The sequence below is a fragment of the Lithobates pipiens genome, unplaced genomic scaffold, assembly GCF_037356315.1.
Source record: "Lithobates pipiens isolate NorthernLeopardFrog02 unplaced genomic scaffold, aLitPip1_a1.2 Scaffold_1, whole genome shotgun sequence".
Classification (NCBI taxonomy): domain Eukaryota; kingdom Metazoa; phylum Chordata; class Amphibia; order Anura; family Ranidae; genus Lithobates; species Lithobates pipiens.
In genome coordinates this window covers 178,690,606-178,713,823 of record NW_027507685.1, presented here as the reverse complement: position 1 = coordinate 178,713,823, position 23,218 = coordinate 178,690,606, and the positions used below count along the sequence as shown (strand labels likewise).

Sequence of the window (23,218 nt, the reverse complement as noted above, 5' to 3'; positions counted from 1 at the left end):
ATTGTCCAATTAGCAGTTTGGGGGTGAGTCTTTAAAGCGGAGTTCCACCCATTTAAAAGTCAGCAGTTACAAAAAGTGTAGGTGCTGACTTTTTATAATCAGACACTCACCTGTCCCATGGTGAGGCTTTGCGGGCCCAAAAAGCCTTGCTCCTCTTCCTCCCTCCTTTCCGTGGCGCCGGCATTCTAACTGTGGGTGCCCGGCTGTGGCTTCACAGCCGGGTGTGCTCTGTGCACATGTGAGCCGCGCTGTGCATGGCCGGCAATCTTCTGTGACGTGTCCCAGAAGATTGCAAGGAGGGAGAGGTGAACTTCCTTCCGGCGCTGTGGCACCAGGGGGGATGTGGGAGCTTGGGTGCCTTTTAAAAACTGGGCACCAGAATGACAAAAACACAGTTTTCGGCCCATAATTTTCGGCAGGCGAAATTTCGGTGCACCACTACTTAGTTTTAGTCATCCTTTTTCAAAGGCCTCTGGCTTCACACTTCACACTTAACCTCTATATTCAAGGTGTTTCTTGTATCAGGTTCCCTTTGCACCCTGATTCTCTGTCTTATAGAAACCACACCTGGATTTTCTTGCAAGCATAGTAGCCTTTTTGGTAGCCATTGCATCTGTCAGACAAATTTCTAAACTAGCGTCCCTGTAAAGAACCTTTTCTCATACTTCACTGCCATCCTTTTGCCCTGCTACTAAGCATCTGAAAGAATGGTTTCTTCATTACCTGGATGTAGTCATAGCCGTTAGAGTATACCTTAACGATAATGCTCTCACCAGACCAACGGATTCCCTGTTTGTTCTTAACTTGGGTCTTCGCAAGGGGCACCTCGCTTCAAATACCATCATTGAATAATGCATAGAGAACTTGATTGCGGAAGCCTACGCTCTTAAGCAAAAAACACCTCCTGTGCTCTCTCACAACTTTTCAAGATCTGTAGGGCTTTTCTGGGTTTTTCGGCACCAAGCTTCTACAGCCCCACCACCAGCTTGCCTTTTATTCATACTTTGTCAAAGTTTTACCAAGTGGATGTCCTTTCTTCTGTGTATGCAGCTTTTGACCACAAAATTCTTGCAGTAGCACTCTAAACCTTTTTTTTTTTTTTTTTTTTTTTTTTTTTTTTTTTTACCCCTGTTGTGGTTTGCACCATTTGCCTAGTTGTTGCCCACTATTTTTTGTAATTGTTTGGGGACGTCCCCTAGTGTATGCATATGTTGCCTGTGTCCTGTGGTGTATGATTGAGCTAAAGGAACTTTTGACCTGCGTGTAAGTTCTGGAATAGGGGTGTACAACTTGTGACCCGGGAGTGTCTGGAGGAACATTGGGGATGCCGTGCAAGCACAGCAGTCATGCCGGCAGACACAGACAAGCCTGTCTGTAGGGATGCCTGGGGCCGCTGGTGACCTGTCCTAGTGAATGGGACTGGCGTCTTTATCTACCCGCTGAGAGCCGCAGGAGGAACTTCTCATCAGCTATCCTTAGTGTTTTTTAAAAAAAGTGTCAAATATTGCACTAGTTTTATATTGCCTTCTACTTTTATAATTTTTTTTTTTTTTTATTTAAGTTTTATTACTCAAATAGGTACATTATATCTATACCAGTGATAACTTCTGATCTGCCTGACCTTTTCTGCTCATCAGCTATCATTATTACTGTATTTTATGTGCAGCCCAGGAAGATCAAAAGGTCAAGGGCAGAACAGAGCCTACCCATCAACATCCTGGAGTAGCGGGAAGTATGTCTAGCCCCCTACGGTCCTGGACAGTGGAGCTTCAGGACTGCCCTATTGGGGATCAGTCCAACAATGTCACTGCATTGGCTTATACAAACCACCAGGGCGGTACCAGGAGTCGTTCAGCTCGGAAGGAGGTGAACCACATACTAGCCTGGGCAGAGGGACATGTGCCCATTCTATCACGGGATGGTTCTAGTGGCGGTCCATATCCCAGGGGTAGAGAACGGGAAGGCAGATTATCATAGCTACCAGCAGATCTTCCCCAGGGAATGGTCCCTACACCCAAGGGTGTTTCAGGATATTTGCCAGCGTTGGGAATGGCCAGATATCAATCTATTGGCATCCAGGTTCAACAACAAGCTGTATCAGTTTGTGTCCCAAACAAGGGATCCCCTGGCAATCAGAGCAGATGCTCTGGTAGTTCCATGGAGCCAGTACTCCCTAGTTTATGCCCCCCCCCCCCGGTCCCTCTCCTTCCGTATTTGTTGCAAAGGATTTGGGGAGAGGGGGTTTTAGTCATTCTGGTGGCACCAGATAGCCCTGGTTCCCGGAGATTGTGAGATTGGCAATAGACGGGCCATGGACGCTTCCGAGCCACCCTGATCTACTGTCTCGGGGGTCCTATATTCCACCTCAATCTACAGTCTCTAAATTTGACGGCATGGCTATTGAAGCCAGGGTGCTGAAGGATTGTGGCATCTTGGGACCAGTGGTGTGTACCCTAGTGAATGCTAGGAAAGTAGTCACTAGGAAGATCAATCATAAGGTCTGGAAGACTTGTATTGCTTGGTGTGAATCCAGAAAATGGCTTCCTCGGAAATACATGATTGGGAGAATTCTAATTTCTACAATAGGCTGTGGAAATCAGATTGGCTTTGAATACAATCAGAGGTCAGATTTCGGCCCTGTCAGCATTCTTCCAAAGGCCTTTAGCCTCCCATTCGCTGGTCCGAAACCTTTATACAGGGGTCAACTCGTTTGCTTCCTCCCATTAAATGGTCACCCATGTGTCCTTTGGACTTAATTTGGTGCTGTCTGAGTTACAGAAACAACCATTTGAGCCTATCAAGGAAATTCCATTAGACTTGCTGTCACACAAGCTAGCCTTCCAGATGGCCATCACCTCTGCTAGAAGGGTGTCAGAATTGGCCCTTTAATGTAGGGGAACAATGCCCATTTCTTCACCATGACAAGGTTCCATCCTTCTTGCCAAAGGTGGTGTCGGCCTTTCATTTAAATCAGGGCGTTGTTTTGCTTTCCTTTTTCTCTCAGCCCCATTTGGCGGAAGAGAGGCGACTGCATTCCTTGGACGTCGGAGTTTATTTGTCTAGATCTGCGGAGTTCCGAGGGTCAGACTCCTTTTTTGTTTTACCAGAAGGACCCAAGAAGAGGCATGCAGCTTCCAGAGCTTCAATTGCCAGATGGATCTGTCAGTTTGTCATTCAGCCCTATGGTCTGAAACATAAGGCTCCTCCCTTCAGGGTGAGAGCTCATTCTACCAGGGGTGTTGACACCTCCTTGGCTTTTCGCCATCAGGTATCTGTGGCTCAGATTTGTAAGGCTGCTACCTGGTCTTCAGTGCATACATTCACAAGATTTTATCAGGTAGATGTTAGAGCAGCTGAAGATTCGGCTTTTGGCTGTAGTGTACTACAGGCTGCCGTTTAAAGTCTGATGACTATTTTTGTTTAGCAGGGTGTGTCTCTCCTCTCAAGACTATTGTTCTGAGACGTCCCGGTAGGTAATGAATAAATAGCCTAACTCTATGTCCCGTGGTGTATGATAAATATAAAATGGGATTTTTTTCATCATACTTGCCTGTAAAAGCCTTTTCTTTGAATCCATCTCAGGACACAGAGGTCCCTCCCCTCTTTTTGAGGATGTAGTTCTTGCTACAAAACTGAAGTACTTCCTGTATGGGAGGGGTTATATAGGGGCGGACTTCCTGTCTAAAACTTTGTCTACCAGTGTCCATTCACCTAGAGATGGCATATAACCCAGTTTGTAATAGTAGCCTAACTCTGTGTCCCATGATGTATTCAAAGAAAAGGATTGTACAGGTAAGTATGATGAAAAGATCCTATTTTTTGGGAAGATTGTTGAAATGAATGATCCGGTGCCTCTTTAACTGCTTCCTGCCCACCGTACAACAAATTATGTCCTAGGCTTTGAGTGGGGATATCTGAATGATGCCTATAGCTACATATCGTCTTTTAGAGCCGGTGATTCTGTGCACCGTAAGAATGATCATAGCGGCTATTCCACCGCTTGATCGTTCTTATGGGAGGGAAGAGGGGGCGCCCCCCCCCCCTTGCGCCGCACTCCGATGCTTCTACCGACTCACCGCTACGATCGACACAGGATCCGCCGCCCCTCGGATGTTCAGAATAGAGTCTCTATGATCGTTCAGAGGCTGGGCGCAATGTTATGATGTCACGCCCGGCCTCTGTGTTAAAAAAAAAACTGTCTGGGAAGTGGTGATCGTTTTTTTAAACATTTTTTATTTCAGGCTTCCCAGCCTAGAGGTGAGATGTGGGGTCTTATTGACCCCGTATCTCACTGTAAAGAGGACCTGCCATTCCATATTCCTATTACAAGGGATGTTTGCATTCCTTGTAATAGGAATAAAAGTGATCAAAAACATTTTTGGGGGGAAAAAAAGTGTCAAGCTAAAACGAACAAAGTAAAATTAACAATAAAATTTTTTTTTTTTTTTAAAGCACCCCTGTCCCCGTGAGCTTGCACGCAGAAACAAATACATACGTAAGTCCCACCCACATATTAAACCGGTGTTCAAACCACACATGTGAGGTATTGCCGCAAACGTTAGATTGAGAGCAATAATTTTGGTCCTAGACCTCCTCTGTAACTCAAAACATGTAACCAGTAAAAAATGTTAAAGTGTCGCCTATGGGGATTTTTAAGTAGCGAAGTTTGGCGCCATTCCACGAGCATGTGCAATTTTGAAGTGTGACATGTTGGGTATCTATTTACTCTGCGTGATTTCATCTTTCATATTATGCAAAAACATTGGGCTAACTTTACTGTATGTAATTTTCTAGCAAAAAAAAATTATGATTTTTACATGTAGGAGAGAAATGTCAGAATTGGCTTGTTAGGCAAGTGGTTAATGGTACCTTTCAATTTCATGGAGACAATCTGTACATCACTGGTGTATAGAATTCCCCCAGAAGTCTTATTTCTTGCCTGTGTGATTGGCTTACTGCTTTTCATAGAAGTCTTTATTTTCAAATCAGACAATCGCTAAATCATTGTTTTCTAACAGAAATCAGATTCCTCACCCCGAGTTGTTGGCATTTTCTCTAATTGTATTTTTACACTTGTGTAAGAAACCTGTTAATGGTGCTTAGCCAGTGGGTTTTAGTTCATTTTGCAATTTTTTGTTATCCTGCTTATGTCAGGTGTGATTGTAAAAGAAAGAGAGAAAACCCTGAAAATATTACAAATGTGTTTTACAGTGAACATTGACCCCTGATTGCTGCTGAACTTCACAACAGTGTTAACCAAGACCTGTGCATGTGCACTTGGGCTATATCATCCTATAGAGATTTTCTGTTGCCTTTCTTGACACCCTTTTATATACAAACCCTGTGATTTCATGAAGTTCTGCTTATGTTCTCTCTTCTGTTTATCCTTGCAGCTGGGAAGAAGAATGGCTGAGCTCCCAGTGGATCCCATGTTATCCAAGATGATTCTGGCTTCTGAGAAGTAAGTCATTTGTACTGGTTTCTGCAGCACCTAAATATTTAAAACAGACGCATCCTACCTTGGGTTATATTAATTGCTGTACTGGCATTCGTTCTTCTGGTTTGTTTTATTTTATTGACATCAGTTTTACTCCGTGCCTCAGCCACTTCTGTAACACGGTGACAACTCTGCCTTTCTAGAGTCTCCATGAGGGAGCAGCGTTGTTACCTGCATGCTCCTACAATGCACCACAAAGTGGATTTACCAAAATATCCAACCTTTTCTGCCTCCTGCATGTCTTTGTATACAAATATTTACAAGCCGGCACATAGAAAAGGAGGTTGAGATACTCAGTAGGCATGATCTGTAGGTAGAAATTGATTAAAAAGTAATCTACATTTTCCGAACAAAAATAAATTTGTACAATGACAAGGAAATTAATGAATGCAGTTTTTAAGGGCTTATTTACTTTGGCTGTGTCTGCCATGGATTTGCTGTCTAACCTTATTTGTTATTAAAATACTGCTTTAAAGTGGAACAAAACTTACCTCTGCTTACCATCCTCGAGCTCCCCTCCTGAACGCTGACATCTTCGGGCGGTTGGCCTCCGGGCCTTGATCGCCGGGCAGGGATGATGAATGCGCAGGAGTTAAGTCAGGTTAGACATTGCCAAATTTTGTACAGTGACCTTCGCATGCGTGGCTCACTGTACAGGCGTGGACAGACAGGTTATAAACTTTAATACAGAAGAGACAGTCCACCCATTTTAATGCCTTAGTCTGAAGTTTCAATTTAGAGTGCCATTAAACCCATGTGCGCATGCTTAAAATATAGTATATGATATCATTAAAATCGAGGCAGGTCCATTGATGAATAAGGCTTGGAATACTTTTTTATGGTAGTTTTAAAGTTGGTCATGCGATTCTTCCCATGTTTTCAGTAACTCTGTGTGCAACATGTGGAACAGATCTGTTTTGTTTTTTTCACAAAATGCTTTGTACATTTTTAGATCTCTTGTTTAAAAAGTAATCACATGACCGCCGGAGCTCCACCCACATTTTCACACAATGATTAACAGCAGAGCAAGGAGGAAATGTTACACTGTCAATCACCACAGACTGTATGCATATGTGGATGGGGCTCCGGTAGTCACATAATTGCTTTTAACCACCTAAATTCCAGGCACTTTTACCTTTTTAATTGTAATTTGTTTTACATACTGTCACCAGTGCAGTACAGCGTCATATAACTGGTGTGACAGTGATAAGGGATACTGACTCGTGACAGTATGTGCAAAATAAATACATTTAATTTTTGTTAGTTTTTTTCCCATTTTTCTTACTTTTTTTTTAATACAGTAACCAGAACAATACAGTGTTGCACTGTACTACTGAGGAGGCAGTCGGGATTTTTTTTTTTTTTTTTTTTACACACCGATATAACTGAATTTCACAGTTATATGCAACCATTTTTTCGGAATGAAAAATATCTAATTCGTGTTTACTCTTGTGATTGGCCACAGCTAATCACATTGTACAGATGGACTGTGTATAACTCATTCTGTTCCATTTTCTGTGATCACTGTGACCAATCACAGAGCTCATCACAATAGTACACAACGAAAGGCATGAATCAGAGCCTTTTTATTGTGTACAATTGTCATGGGATCTGTTGTTGTTGGCCACGGCGATCACATGGCACTGGCAGTAGGCCGATACAGCAATCTATCATTGGTTGTGTCCAGTGGGTGACAGATTGCCCTGGAGCGTAGCTTGATCCTGGGAGAACGTCATAGGAAGTCCTCCCAGGATAACAGGGCTGCCACTCGGCCATCATATTACCATAGGCTGGGCGTTAAAATAAGAGCTCTAACTGTGAATAATAGAGAAATAAACCTATGAAAGCAAGCAATGATTACATGTGTTTTTTTCTTTTTCTTCATTATCAAGGTATGGCTGTTCAGAGCAAATACTCACCATTGCTGCTATGTTGTCTGTGAACAACGCAATTTTCTATAGACCAAAAGATAAATTAGTCCATGCAGATACAGCTCGTGTCAACTTCACTGTTCCCGGGGGAGACCACTTGGTGCTGCTCAATGTGTACACCCAGGTATGTGCGCTGAAATGTACATGTTCAAATGAAGCTAGGGAGGTACGGCTCTTAGCAACTAGTCATACAGTATGTTGGCTTTCTTATAATGTTTCGTTGGAGGACACGGCAGACCTCTGTGGTACAAACACTGACCCTTTGAGAATGGACACTAAGCAAAAGCAGATGTCTGCGCTTTGCCCTTGTGGGCTATTCAGTCCTCCTCACCTGAAGAAAGAGTTGAGTGTCAGCTTGATGTTTTTAGCAGCATTAGCTTAGTATCTTCAGAGCTAACAGGCTTTGAAAAAAAAAGGATCTGCTCCTTTGAGCTTGATCTTGGAGAATTGTTTTTTTCTGCCTCCTAACAGTGTTACAGTGGCCTCCCAAACCCTGTGATATAAACATTCTCTGTAAGCCACCCCTGCCCCCATCAGTGTCATATCAGATCCAAAGATCTAGAGATATTGGCCTTCTGTAACTTGCCATATAAAAATGGTTAATAAAACAAAATAAGATCAACTTTTTTTTTCTCCTAAGCTTAAAAAAAAAACAAAAAAAACTGTCATAAGGCTCCATTCACATCTATGCATGTTGCTTTTGAGCGTTTCTGCAGTGCTTTTTGTGGTGCTTGCCGCATTTCTTTTTTTACACTGTATGTAGCTGGTTGCTAAGGATGGGGCCCGGGAAGCCGGCCGCCGTGTCCTTAATAACTGAGGAGTCATCAGCTGTCAGCGGGCTTCCCCACTGCATGTAAAAAAAAAAAATCCGGATAAAAAAAACAGTGTGAGGCCCCGGTCCATATCAGGCCCTGGTCTAGTATAGCTTCAGAGGGGACCCCCCAAGCCAAAATGAAAAAAAAATACCATCCATACCGCCTTATCCAAGTATGCAGCCTGGCAGCTCAGCTTCTTCCTCCATCTTCCTCCTCCGGTCTTCTCCTTCTCCCGCTGCTGCTTCTTCCATTCTTCTTCTGTCTTCCTTGTCCGGTGTTCTTCCGCTCCCACCAATGATCCTCCTCCGACGCTGCTTCCCGCTGATCTGTCTGCGCTGATGTCGAGCATTTCTTAGATATTGATGGGGCGTGGCAATCTGTTTGTCATCCGAGGCCCCAGCCCTTGTGACGTCACGGACCCATCATGCCCCGGGTGGTGACGTCACAAGGGGGTGGGGCCTCCGGATGATGTAATCCAATGACCACGCCCCCATCGTTATCTAAGAAATGTGTGACATTGGCTCAAACAGATCAGCGGGACGCAGCATCGGAGAATGGTCGTCGACGGGAGCGGCGGCAGAGGAAGGAGTACACCGGACAAAGACGACAGAAGAAAGAAGAAGCAGCGGGAGAAGGAGAAGCCCAGAGGAGGACGATGTGGGTGAAGATGGAGGAAGAAGTGGGGAAGATGATATTTTTAATAAAAGGCTTGTCAAAAACTGTCTTCTGTATTTTTTAACACTACACTACTTTTTTATGGTGAATGGGTAGGAGTACAATGTACCCCATACTCATTCACATGGGGGGGATGAAGGGGGCTTCCAGATTCCGATTAGCCCCCTCCCCGCAGACCCCGACAACCACTGGGCAAGGGTTGTCGAGAAGAGATCCTTGCCGCCCCAAAGCACCCATCGCTGACCGCTGATGAATCGCCGGTTGTTAATGATGTGGTGACCAACTTCCTGTCAAAATCACACCAAAATTGTGGTAAAAATAAGGTACTTGCGTTTTGGATGCGGGTCCATTGAATAATGGTAGTGCAGCGACGGTTGCACTACAGAGAGGGAAATAAAGAAGAAAATAATTCCAGTAAAAGCGCTATAGTCTTTAGATGACCCCAAGTTTAGAACAATCGCTGTCCATAGAGTCTATATTAACCACTTGCCGCCCGCCCTATAGGCAATTGACGGTGGCAAAGTGGTTGCATAATCCTGATGGGACGTCATATGACGTCCTCAGGATTATGAGCCGCTGCGCGCCCCCGGGGGCGCGCATCGCGGCGATCGTTGTTGCGGGGTGTCAGTCTGACACCCGGCAACTACAATCTCGGTAAAGAGTCTCCGACGGAGACTCTTTACCACGTGATCAGTTGTGTCCAATCACGGCTGATCACAGTGTAAATGGGAAGAGCCGGTGATCGGCTTCTCCTCACTTGCGTCTGTCAGACGCGAGTAGAGGAGAGCCGATCGGCTGCTCCTCTGACAGGGGGGGTCTGTGCTGATCGATTATCAGCACAGCCCCCCCGAGGATATCCACACTGGACCACCAGGGACGCTACCAGACCACCAGGGAAAAGGTAATCCTCCCTAGACCACCAGGGATGCCAGTTAGCATAATGGATGCCAATCAGTGCCCACAATGGGCATCACTGATTGGCATGCATTGTTTGGCACTGATTGGCATCCATTAGTACAGTATAACACCTGTGCCGCCTATGAGTGCCCACCTGTGCCGCCTATGAGTGCCCACCTGTGCCGCCTATGAGTGCCCACCTGTGCCGCCTATGAGTGCCCACCTGTGCCGCCTATGAGTGCCCACCTGTGCCGCCTATGAGTGCCCACCTGTGCCGCCTATGAGTGCCCACCTGTGCCGCCTATCCGTGCCCACCTGTGCCGCCTATCCGTGCCCACCTGTGCCGCCTATCCATGCCCACCTGTGCCGCCTATCCATGCCCACCTGTGCCGCCTATCCATGCCCACCTGTGCCGCCTATCCATGCCCACCTGTGCCGCCTATCCATGCCCACCTGTGCCGCCTATCCATGCCCACCTGTGCCGCCCATCCATGCCCACCTGTGCCGCCCATCCATGCCCACCTGTGCCGCCCATCCATGCCCACCTGTGCCGCCCATCCATGCCCACCTGTGCCGCCCATCCATGCCCACCTGTGCCGCCCATCCATGCCCACCTGTGCCGCCCATCCATGCCCACCTGTGCCGCCCATCCATGCCCACCTGTGCCGCCCATCCATGCCCACCTGTGCCGCCCATCCATGCCCACCTGTGCCGCCCATCCATGCCCACCTGTGCCGCCCATCCATGCCCACCTGTGCCGCCCATCCATGCCCACCTGTGCCGCCCATCCATGCCCACCTGTGCCGCCCATCCATGCCCACCTGTGCCGCCCATCCATGCCCACCTGTGCCGCCCATCCATGCCCACCTGTGCCGCCCATCCATGCCCATCTGTGCCGCCCATCCATGCCCATCTGTGCCGCCCATCCATGCCCATCTGTGCCGCCCATCCATGCCCATCTGTGCCGCCCATCCATGCCCATCTGTGCCGCCCATCCATGCCCATCCGTGCCGCCCATCCATGCCCATCCGTGCCAGCTATCAGTGTCCATCCGTGTCGCCCATCCGTGCTGCCCATCCGTGCCGCCCATCCGTGCCGCCCATCCGTGCCGCCCATCCGTGCCGCCCATCAATGCCACCTCATCAGTGCCACTTCATTGGTGGTCCATCAGTGCCGCCTTATCAGTGCCCATCAGTGTAGCCCCATCAGTGAAGGAGAAAACGTACTTATTTACAACGTTTTGGAACTGAAACAAAAAAAAACATTTTTTTTCAAAATTTTCGGTATTTTTTTATTTGTATCGCAAAAAATAAAAACCGTAGAGGTGATCAAATACCACCAAAAGAAAGCTCTATTTGTGGGAAAAAAATGATAAAAATTTCATTTGGGTACAGTGTAGCATGACCGCGCAATTGTAATTCAAAGTGCGACAGCGCTGAAAGCTCAAAATTGGTCTGGGCAGGAAGGTGTTTAAGTGCCTGGTATTGAAGTGGTTAAAAACTAAAATCCGGCAGGTAAGGGGTTAAAGCCAGCAGAGGACCATGCAGCTCCTTCTGCCAGTGGGACACTAACAACTGTGAAGATATAAATAGAAAACTGAGCACACAGGCTCCTTGCTCAATACAGTTTTATTGAGTAGATAAGAGATATAAAAACACGTTATTACAAGAGTAATGTGAAGTTGAGCGTTAGTGTACAATCCAGGCCAGCATACAGAGTGAGATCATCTGGACGGTGGGAGAACAGAGGCTGAGAGAAGTGGAATCCAGCAATGCAACAGCTTCTTTTCAACAAATGGCTACTAGGATGAGGTGACACTCGTGGTTTGCAGCAAACCAGCAATAAGAAATTCTGTAAAAACAGGTAACAGCACACAGATTTACTGCTTTCTGCAGGACTTCATCCTAGTAGCCACACCAGTCATTCCAAAGAAGCTTTTGCATGCTGGATTCCACTTCTCTCAGCCTCCGCTCTCCCACCGTCCAGATGATCTCACTTTGTATGCTGGCCTGGATTATCTACACGAATGCTCGTCTTCACATTCCTCTTTTGAGTGTAACTTGTTTTTTTATCCCTTATCTACTCAATAAAACTATACTGTGTGTGTGTGTGTATGTATGTGTATATATATATATATATATATATATATATATATATATATTTTTTTTTTTTGGAAGTTCTAAGTAATTTTCGAGCAAAAAAAACATACTTTTACATGCATGTCAGAATTGGCCTGGTTCATTTCCTCTGTCTGTTGATCATCCCCATTTGTCTTGTTTTATTCAGTGGGTGGAGACAGGACACTCGCTGCAGTGGTGCTATGAGAACTTTATCCAGGCTCGCTCCCTCCGCCGAGCCCGAGATGTCAGAGAACAGCTGGAGGGACTCATGGGAAGGATAGAAATTGAGCTGACATCATGTGAAGGGGACAATGTACCTATCCGTAAGGTAAAATCAGCCATTATCCAACCTGCGTCATTCATACCACACAAATAGAACATGTATTTGTAAACTTTGATTAAGGAATTGTTATTGTACATTATATGCCACTATAGCTTTTTTTTATTACTACACTGTTTTGGAGGGATTATGTTGTCATTAGGGGTGGAGGACCATGGTTACTACTTGCCATTTTGAGTGTGTTATTTTATAGCTATTTTCACTGTTGTCCTGAGGACAGGGACCCTGCAAGACCCCAAAACATTAGCTGTTTGGATAATACAATAAAATTAATGAGCGCATGCATGGAGTGCTAGTGACTCTCTTCTGTCAGTACTGGTTTTGCATGGGCCCCTGTGTTGACTAATTCCGGGTCCAGCATCATTGGGATTGTGCTGTTCCATATAAAATTTTCTGTTTTAGCATATCATGCTCTGCAATGACAAATATTATTTTTTTTTGCTCACCTTGTTATTATCCTCTGTTTTCTGTCAGGCTATCACAGCTGGCTATTTCTACCACACAGCCAGGCTCAGCCGCAGTGGGTACAAGACAGTGAAGCAGCAGCAAGCTGTATTTATACATCCAAACAGCAGTCTGCATGAGGAGCAGCCACGCTGTGTTATATACCATGAGCTTGTCTTCACCACCAAGGAATACATGAGACAGGTCAGCATTGGGAATGTTCTTGTGTAACATCAAATGTAATGTGCATGTCACAGGATGACAGGGCTTGACTAATTTTTGCATATGCATAGAAAACTTTAAGGACTCTTGCACACTGTACTAATGTGATGAGTTTTGGACATTCCTGGCTGAAAAAAAACGCACGGATGTGCTATATATCACTCGCGCATATTTGTAAGTATGCACACACAAGCAAGATGCGTGGCATTTGCATGTTTTCTGCGTAGTCGCAGGTGTACACACAAAAATACTGATCGGTCAACTCAGATTTCTGTGTGTGTATGTGTGTGTGTGTATATATATATATATATATATAATAATGTGTGTGTGTGTGTGTGTGTGTGTGTGTATAATCAATATGCAATGCATGTGTGTACAGGCACATTGAAAATAATGGTCGGGTACCCATGCCACATTGCATACCCAGGTCTACGACCCCAGCTTTCTCCCTTGCTATCAAGCAATACAGCTTGGCCACCACCTCAACCCCCAGCTGACTGAATAATGCAGACTTCAGCCATCTGCTCTCTTCTAGCAAACTCCTGACATTAGTTTAACTACTGCAATACAGTGGAACCAAGTTAGCTCCCAGCGCTACTAAGTATGAGTCCTGCTGCGTGGGGGGGTTATAGAAAAGTAAAAGCATGCTTAGGTGCTTTTACTGTCACGATTTAAAATGCCATTGAAATTGGAAGTCTAACCAAACAAAATTCATAGTAGAAATCTATATATGTGAACTGTTTTACCTGCCAAAGGATTTGAAGTTTTGTTCAGCCCTTTGAGATTTATACATACATGTTTACATAAACTGCACAGCTAGACAGCTTTGGTGCTTTCCTAATCACCTCATTGGACAGATGATGTGAATTCACTCTCCAGTAAGCAGGTTGGTGACAGGCTTGTGTTCAGCAAAATCTATTCCTTCCTCATTCAATTAATGACAAGTTAATTATGTTTATACTGACAGATCATAGAGATTGAAAGTCCATGGCTGCTTGAAGTAGCTCCACATTACTACAAGTCCAAAGAGCTGGAGGATGCAGCAAGTAAGAAGATGCCAAAACAAGTTGGAAAAAGCAAAGATGAGCTGGGCTGAGGTGATATCGGCTGTTAAGTACTGAACTCAGGTTTGTGCTGCTATAGGGCCTGAACAAAATCACTAATGGGCAAGGTAGCTATGTGAAGCAGATCTAATTCGTTTTCCCAATGATATATAAACTAGTGCAAGGTAACGTGTAGATCAGGGGTCAGCAACCTTTTCCACATTAAGGATGAAAATAGATGATCTGTTGTCATCCGTTTTTACATAGGCATGCATTGATATCCATTAATGGATGGATGAAAAATGGATGAACGGTCTATGTGTGAAAGCACCTAGAATCTGGTACCACTGTGCATGGTAGCCAATTCGCTCCTACCTTCAGCTTGTTCATTTAAGCTTTGACAATAAAACCTGGAAGCCGATTGGTTTCTATGCAAAACTGCACAATATTTTGCACTGTGTCAATTTACAAGCGTAAGACAACCGTTGTGCCCTTGTGTTGTAGCCATATAATTCCAATCAGTGTAACCTGTCGCTGCTTTTATGACTTATTTGTGTTAGGTCTGGTTTTTAGGATGTTGTTTTCACATGCGCGTACACACGCTTCTAAATGATCAATTGTAAATCTGCTTCCAGATGGACTTAACACTGTTTTTTAGATGTGAAAATAAATCTGTGTACACATACACTTGTGGATTAATGCAAAGGCCCCCTTTCTTGTCTATTGAGTGACACAGGAAGTCTTAGCCCTTGTACACACGGTCAGAGATTCCGACAACCAAATCCGACGGATTCTGTCCGAAACTGTTGCATACACACGGTCGGACGAAGTTGTCGGAAAATCCAATCGTTCCGGAACGTGATGACGTTATTTCGTTACGACGGGACTACGTTCAGGCTAGTAGCTAATAGCTTTGGTGTAGGAATTTGATCTGAGCATGCGTGGCACTTTGTCCGATCAGAATTCTCTACACATGATCGCAGTATGTCCAATCGGACCAGTTTGTCGGAAAATATTTCCAACAAGTTGGAAAATTGGGTCCGACGGATATTGTCCGATGCATACCACACACAGTCGGATTATCCGACAACACGGTCCGATAGGACAAATTCCGACGGATTCTCCGACCGTGTGTACAAGGGCTTAGACTCTTGGGATTTACTACCACCTAAAGGAGACATTGACAACAGCTGCTAGGAGATTCATGCTGGATGCATGTAATCCTGAAAGTCTCTCCAGTCACCCAACAGCACTAGTGATTCATGCCAGCTATGTTAAATACTGGAGGTGTCTTCAGTTAACCAAGAAGAATTTGATACTCATACTGATATGAAATCCTGGAAGTCCCCAATTCAGATAATGATCGCAGGTTTCCCAAGGTTTATAATGGTGATCTCTCTGTGATGGTCCATCACAGGTCCTGCAGCCAATGACATCCCATCTGTGTTCCGGTTACCCAAAGACTCTGCTAGTATTGTGATAATTGTCTGGGGATTCCTTGCCGAGCAAAAGCTGTGGCAGTTCATCTCATCCCATCTATGAAGAATATGTTGTACACTTTAATAAGGCTGTGTGTCCTATTGAGGGATCTTGCCTATTTTTATTAAGGGCTATCCTCCATTGGGGATTCTCTGTCAAGAGTCCCTCTTACATGGTAGAACATTATTGGAGTTCCCCCTGTATACATGGCCTTGGCAGCAGGTCAGCATGAAGTTCCATCTGCCTTTGAATAAATGAGGCAAGCACATCCTAGGACCACTGGTGTCCTAGCAGCCAATCAACCAAATTCTGAGCTTATGACAGCGGAGCAGGGGGGAAGATTGCAGTGAAGATGATAGGCAGTGTCTGTTAACCTTATTCCTCAATAACCCCCCCCCCCCCCCCCCCCAAAAAAAACTCTACTGCTTTACCACAGTGAAAAAAAAAGTAAGATGCAATGAAAACTCAAATCCATATCTCCTGTAGCTATGTTTTGTTTCTAATACAGTGAACACATATCATAATATATAATCAATCTAGTTCATACACTATTAAATTCAAATAGTGGAAACAATCTCCTTCAATCCGTGTCACACCTCCTGTACTCAAAATATAAACAATAGGCTCACCAATTTCACATGAGCCCTTATTGCTGAGTCCTGAACCGCTTTGTTCTAATAACTGATAGCACATCCAGGCCCCTCCTCGGTCCCCCAAGTATCACACCATTCAATATGCATTTCAATTTAGGAACAAAGAGAAATTGTCCACTTCTCTCCTGCTCTGGTTATGCCCCCCCCCCACCACTTCAATACCGGGCACTTTCACCTTCTTCCTGCCCAGGCCAATTTTCAGAGCTGTCACACTTTGAATGACAATATGCAACACTGTACCCATATGAACTTTTTATAATTTTTGTGAGACAGAGCTTTCTTTTGGTGGTATTTAGTCACCACTGGGTTCTTTATTTTTTTGCAAAGCAAATGAAAAAACTGTATTTTGAAGAAACTATTTTTCTTAGTTTCTGTTACAAAAGGTTGCAAATAAGTAACTTTTTTTTTTCTTTACGAATGTTCATAGTTCGTAAGGTTGAATAAAGACACCAGTCCATCCAGTTCAACCTGAGTGAGTGTCTACAATTGTCCCTATCCCTGTACATTGCACACTCATGTCGGTCCCTACCCTCAAGGAGCCCGCAATCCAAGGTCCCCATTCATATACTAGGGCCAATTTTGGACAGAAGCCAATTAACCTACCTGCATGTCTTTGGATTGTGGGAGGAAACCGGAGTACCCGGAGGAAACCCACGCAGGCACAGGGAGAACATGCAAACTCCAGGCAGGTAGTGTTGTGGTTGGGATTTGAACCAGCAACCCTTCTTACTGCTAACCACTACACCGCCCTGTTCAATGTCCTGTACTGTCAGAGTAGTGACAGCACATAAGGAAATGGTGATAACTGGCATTTGTTTACATGGGATGGGGTAGTTTTTGCCTTTCACCTCAACCTGACTTCAGTTCATTAAGGATTGGGTGCTTTGTCTGTCCAAGTGCCCTTAGATCTGCTCTTTTCTGCATTATGCAACTTTTTACAGTTTGCAAGGTCACCACATTGTCTTGTGTGTTATTTTTTTTTTTTCACCAGTTGGATATTCAGGCCTTAAAATCTGATGCCAGTTATGGGTGTTCTTTCCTTCATGTTGCACTTTGAGCTGCAGGTAGTAGCCAGTTTTCTGTTTGACTTTTTTGGGGCCTGTTGGCCTTTGTTGCCCACCCTTGTGCTGGATATCTCAACAGTCTAATGCCCTATACACACACGCGATAGGATTTTTCGATGGAAAATGTGTGATAGGAACTTGTCAGAAATTCCGACCTGGTGTAGGCTCCAGCACACATTTTCCATATCCGACACACAAAATTTGAGATCTAGTTCTCAAATTTTCCAACAAAATCCGTTGTCGGAAATTCTGATCGTGCGTACACCATTCCAACGCACAAAGTGCTACATATGCTCGGAATCAAGCAGCAGGGCAGCACTGGCTATTGAACTTAATTTTACTCGGTTCGTCGTATGTGTTGTACGTCACCGCGTTCTTGACGTTCGGAATTTCCGACCAACTTTGTGTGACCGTGTGTATGCAAGACAAGTTTGCGCCAACATCTGTTGGAAAATCCTATAATGGATGAAATAAACCATGTAAAGCCATATGCATTTTAATGTGTGTAAAATACACAGTGAACCTTAAAGTGGAGTTCCACCCTGAAAAACATTTTTACATATTCAGTCCTTGCATAGTATTAAAAAAAACATTTGGGGGGAATATTTTTTACTCACCAGAAACGCCCTGCAATGTAGTGGCTCCTAATCTCCACTTCTGGCTCCGTATCACTTCCTCGCCTGTGCTCAGCACTGTGACCAAAAATGGCATCATTTCCCAACAGGAAATGTTGCGATTTAAGGCGGATCACATCAATGTTTCCATAACAATAGGTCAGGACCTTCCTGTGTCGCCGCCCATTGTTATGGCAACTTTCTAAATCTGCACTACAGCCGCCGGAGCATCACGCATGCACAAGAGTGAAAGATACACATCTCCATCGCAAATCCAGGAAGAGGTTGTGATTGGGCTTCACATGCCCACAATCATCATGGCAATGGCCAAAAGAGGATTTTCTAAATAGCAAGTATTAAAAAAAATTATATATATAAAAACTTTATTTGGGTTATTAATGCATTATGATGGGATGCCTGAAAAAAAAAAAAAATTCTGTGGCTGGAACTCTGCTTTAACTCTAAACCTACCCCTAAACCCCAACGACAAACACATTGCATACATTTTACACACCTACTTGCCTATCAATGGGCAGCTGTGTATAGGCACAGAATTTTTTTTGTGTGACTTTGTAAATCCTGGTATATGGTCCAAAACTGCCCTGTACATTGTGACAGCAATGGATGTATCCAATAGTGTCCTCTTGTTTGGCCCCAATCTCCTCAGTATAGCTAGCGCTTTTAGGGCTATTGTGCTAGACATCCTGTTTCCAAAAAAGGAGAAAAAATCTATACAAAAATTCCTCAAAAAGCAAACATGTCTTCCCTCACCCTCCTCTTGTGATATTAAAAAGAAAATCCTGAAAAAAATATATATATATAAAAAAGGCACTAAAACACATTTCCCTGACATGGACTTCTCCCTATTTCTGTTAGTGAATTCCTAAAAGGGAACCTGTGCTAACTTGTGAGACTTTATAAATGTACGTACATATAGATGGATATAAAAAATGAGTCGTTTTTTGTTTTTTCCCCAGGAAAAAAGAATGGAGAAGATCATACAGATCCTGAAGATGCAGCCTACCTCTGTTTCTTATTTGTACAGATTTTGTATAAAAGGTTTTATAGTTTTCAGTTCACCATTGTTTCATGTCTGTTTTTTGTTTATGGCACTAAGTGAGATATACATAATGGACATATTGTCAAAAAATCCCATGAAGCAGTGATTTTCTTAAAGCGTTTGTAACCCTAAAATAAATAAATAGATCCTGTTCCCTTAAAGCATGCATAACAGCACAGTGCTTGTGCTGTGTCATTTGGCCCCTTCTATCACCTAAAAGAAAAAACCTGGCAGATCCTGCCTGGCTATGCCCTTCCCCCTGTAAACTGACCACTGTTTATCATGGTTGCTGAGCCCTGACACCATGGTCAGTTTACGTTGCATAGTTAGTAAGGTTGAAGACACCAGTCCATCCAGTTCAACCCGAGTGTCTACAATTGTCCCTATCCCTGTACATTGCACACTCACATTGGTCCCCACCCTCAAGGAGCCTACAATCCAAGGTCCCCATTCATATACTAGGGCCAATTAACCTACCTGCATGGAGTGTGGGAGGAAACCGGAGTACCCGGAGAAAACCCATGCAGGCACAGGGAGAACATGCAAACTTCAGGCAGGTAGTGTTGTGGTTGGGATTTGAATCAGCGACCCTTCTTACTGCTGGGTGAGAGTGCTACCCACTACACCACTGTGCTGCCGTCATCCGCAGCTCTCCTCTTTACCTTTTCTTCCTGCTGCTATCATAATTACAAACATCCCATCCCTTCTGTTAGCAAACATTATCTATCCCAGTGTCTGTGCTGCTGCAAAAAAAATGCAGATTACACCTTTATAATCAGAGCGTCTCCTGGTGCTTGCGTGAATTCTTTGCGCTCTCCTCCCCAGCTGACCTCAGCAGCAGTGCTCAGCCCCGCCTGTTATAGCTGTCAGCCAAGAAGTCACGTGAGCACCGGGAGATTCTGTGATATAAAAGGTATAATCTGCATTTTTTTTTTTTATCAACACAGGCACTAGAATATAGAATGATGGCTAACATTTCTGTTCCAAATTCAAGCTATTGGAATTTGAACTTTAAAGTGATTGAAATGTCATTCTGTATCATACTGGTATTGATTAACTTTAACTGCCGTTCCATTTGGTGACTTGAAACCACAAAATAGCTATAGCAATGGGTGGCTGTGTGCCGTTTCATTTTTGTGCAATTGTTTACTTACTGATGAAAAGACTAGAGGATATAGTCGGCATTTGTCGATAAATCCCAGACATACATGGATCAAAATTCAGATAGTTCAGTAGGGACCAGCTGAATTTTGACAGGCTCGTTGCGCAGAAGTCAGTCTATTGATCGACTTCTGAGAAGTCAGTCTGTTGGAAATTTTCCACACAATTCAGAACAATCAAAAGGCAATTTTGCCCAAGGGCCTTTAGAGAGTGGTGCTTGGTAAAATGGTGCTGCAAATTTACAAAAATACAAAATGTATTTGTTTATGTAAATTTAAATACATGTTCACATTCGTTGTGTAAAAGTAAGGTCACCGTTTCAGCAATGTACATTCAAGAATCATTGTTTATTTGCAGACACTAATCTCTATGCATTTTGTGGGGCAACGCCCACTCCACAAGGATACAGCCGCATGTGGAAGTAAATTGGATACAACTCAAGACCACATGAAACACTTAAGAGATGGCATCTAGATCTCAAATGGTGCGAGTGACTACAGCAGAGGTCCGTTTATTTGGCTCCACGTTGCTGTGTTATTGGGGCTTTTTATTGTCCTCTTGCCACCAAGGGGTTCTGCAGTGAGGGTCTTGCTTTGCCCCCCCCCCCTTCTTTTTTTTTTAGCCCTGCCTCCTGGTCACCTACCTACCTACCCTTGGCTCCTGCGGAAACCTCAGCTGTGGTCACTCGCAGCACTTTAGATCTAGTTTCCATCTATTTTAAGTGTTTTGTGTGGTCTTGAGTTGTATCCAATATACTTCCACATATTAACCAACTGCGGCTGTCTCCTGATGAAGTGAGCGTTGCCCCACAAAATGCACAGATTAGAGTCTTCCAATGAACAGTGATTCATGAATTATGTTGGCATCTTGAATGTACATTGCTGAAACTGTGACCTTACATGTTCACATTTGTTGTGTAAAAGTATTTGTTTATTTAACTGAAATATGGTTGCTGTACCGTTTTATTGAGCACCACTTTGTAAAGTCCCTTGGGCAAAATAGTGCTGCCAGCACGGATCAGTCTCTTCTGCTATCTGAATACAGTACCTCAGCAGAAGGATTCCCCCAGTCATGCAATGGGGGAGATTTACAAAAAAAAAAAAATGGTATACTCAAACAGCTGTGCATGGTAACCAATCAGCTTCTTCAATTAGATGGCTTTCACACCAAGCCACCTATAGTGTTGGTGGATTTGCAGTGCAATTCAGCCACTAGCGACGAGAAAGGGTTAAAACCGCCCGCAATAGTGGTGTTTTGCCGGTGGTATTGCAGCGCCCCCCCCCCCCACTGATTTCAATGGGGAGGAGCAATAAACACACCGCTCCAAAGAATCGGCTGACAGGACTTTTCCTGATGTCCTGCCAATGCACCATTCCTCGGGCTTTCACACTGGAGACAACGGAGCAGCAGTTTAAGGGTGGTTTGTAGGCACTATTTCTAACGCTATAGCACCTGCAAAACACCCCCAATTTCTGTTCATCCACTGCCACCAATATAGGGAACATCTTCATATATGCTTTTTCTGAACCTACTAGTAGGCAGGTAATAGAACATGATTGCTTGCTGTGGGTCACACCACCTTTCTCCCCCCCCCCCCCCCTTCAGCTATATTAAAACTAAAAAAATACATTCCCAGGATTTAACATTTATTTTTAAGTATCAATATACACATTTATAATAAGAAATGATGACCCATTTTTATTCTTCCCCCATCATCTTCTTCAAGTGCGGCCTGTACGTCTTGCGTAATCGGGTCACTTCTTTAGCTGGTGGATCTTGCCACTCGTACCAGGAATACCACGTCCCTGCTGGAGGTGGAGGAGTTTGTGCCACAGCTCCGTGATTATATGAATATTCTCCAAAGGTCACCTCTTCGTGTCGTATTGTCATTGTGAGAAAACCTTTCAAAAGAAGGAGATCAGATTTTTATATCACACTAGGAAAAATTCACCCCCCTCTCACCTTACTTTATCAAAATGTCTGAAAAGAGAATTGTTCATTTTATTTATATCAGTGGCTCAGATGCTGGCATAAATAAGGAGAATCTTGTTGCCATGCACAAGATGGTGCATTCTTTTTTCCGATACTGGCAAATATGAAAACCTCACTCTTGAAAGATGAGAATGTTGTATTTGTTTTGTACATACATATTGTTTTTCATATACAGGGTCCTTCCTTGGCACAGTGATCACACTTTACTGTTCTTTTTCAAAGCACCTCTATGGTCAGCTCAGACTGGTCAAAATCACATATCTAAAAATGTTTTATTCTAGCTGTTCTGCTGACTAAGGAGTCTGAACTACAGATTTGTGTCTTCCATGCTCCCAGTGGGAGGGTTTCAGCAAAGGAGGTATTGCCAATCCTGAAAGCAGTGGGCAAGACAAGGTGTGATCAGGTGCTGATTGTCAAATAACAATGTTGATAACCACACCCTACCAGAGTGACAGCTCTGCTCTGAAATTCAGAGCTGTGCAACATCATTACCATACCATCAGAGGAAGCCTCACCCAGCAGTTGTGGGACTTTGCAGAAAAATTAAGAGAAACTGTAATTACAGATGAAAACTTTTAAGGAAGACTATAATTGTGCTTTAAACTAAATAAAAAAAAATGTCCCAACACAAAACTACAGAGCTAGCACCAATAGTGTCACATCCATGCAGCATTCCGTTCCTTTAAATGGCTCACACTTCTAAATCTATGCAAAAATAATTCCTTATACCATCCAAGACAAAATAGCAACTCAATCCCACTGAATGATATAACGCCAACGGTGATGAATTAAAGCGAGTCCACGTAAAAGAGAAAAAAAAAAAGATATACAATCCAAAAAATCTGTGCAATTAAACCAAACAAAGCCCACCGTGTTCATAATTTAAAGTGTTCTTTATTCAGTGCCATACACTCCTGTTCCCACATGTGTAATAAAATATGCACTTGTCAAGGGGAACTATCTAGTACTCTCTGATGTATACAAGCATTTATTGACCTCATAAAATTAATGTAAACCAGTCTGTCGGTCAATGGATTCAGATGGTGAACCAGATACTCCCTTACGAAAAACGTATTTTTGGAGCATAGGGGTTGCCCACATAAATATAGTAAAGTACAGGACATCTGGTGCTCTCCAACTCATTACTACCACTTGGTGAGGTAGATCGTATAAACCCATTATATGTATATTGCATGCACCTATACAGTTCC

At 43.9% G+C, this 23,218-nt stretch overlaps 2 protein-coding genes across 2 annotated transcripts in view; one reads left to right on the top strand and one right to left on the bottom strand.

The window, feature by feature from the left end:
* The window catches only part of DHX16 (DEAH-box helicase 16), a 74,617-nt gene extending 55,744 nt beyond the window's left edge, over positions 1–18,873 (top strand). Inside the window, exons 17-22 of the mRNA XM_077478952.1 lie at positions 5,394–5,461; positions 7,390–7,552; positions 12,102–12,263; positions 12,750–12,923; positions 13,909–14,068; positions 18,772–18,873. Coding sequence (XP_077335078.1) covers positions 5,394–5,461; positions 7,390–7,552; positions 12,102–12,263; positions 12,750–12,923; positions 13,909–14,037 — 696 coding nt within the window. The 3' untranslated portion in view covers positions 14,038–14,068; positions 18,772–18,873. The remainder of the gene's footprint in view (positions 1–5,393; positions 5,462–7,389; positions 7,553–12,101; positions 12,264–12,749; positions 12,924–13,908; positions 14,069–18,771) is intronic.
* Positions 18,874–21,648: 2,775 nt separating this feature from the next.
* MRPS18B (mitochondrial ribosomal protein S18B) overlaps positions 21,649–23,218 on the bottom strand; it is a 33,078-nt gene continuing 31,508 nt past the window's right edge. The window contains exon 7 of the mRNA XM_077478953.1: positions 21,649–21,916. Within this exon, the coding sequence (XP_077335079.1) occupies positions 21,714–21,916 (203 nt within the window). The 3' untranslated portion in view covers positions 21,649–21,713. The remainder of the gene's footprint in view (positions 21,917–23,218) is intronic.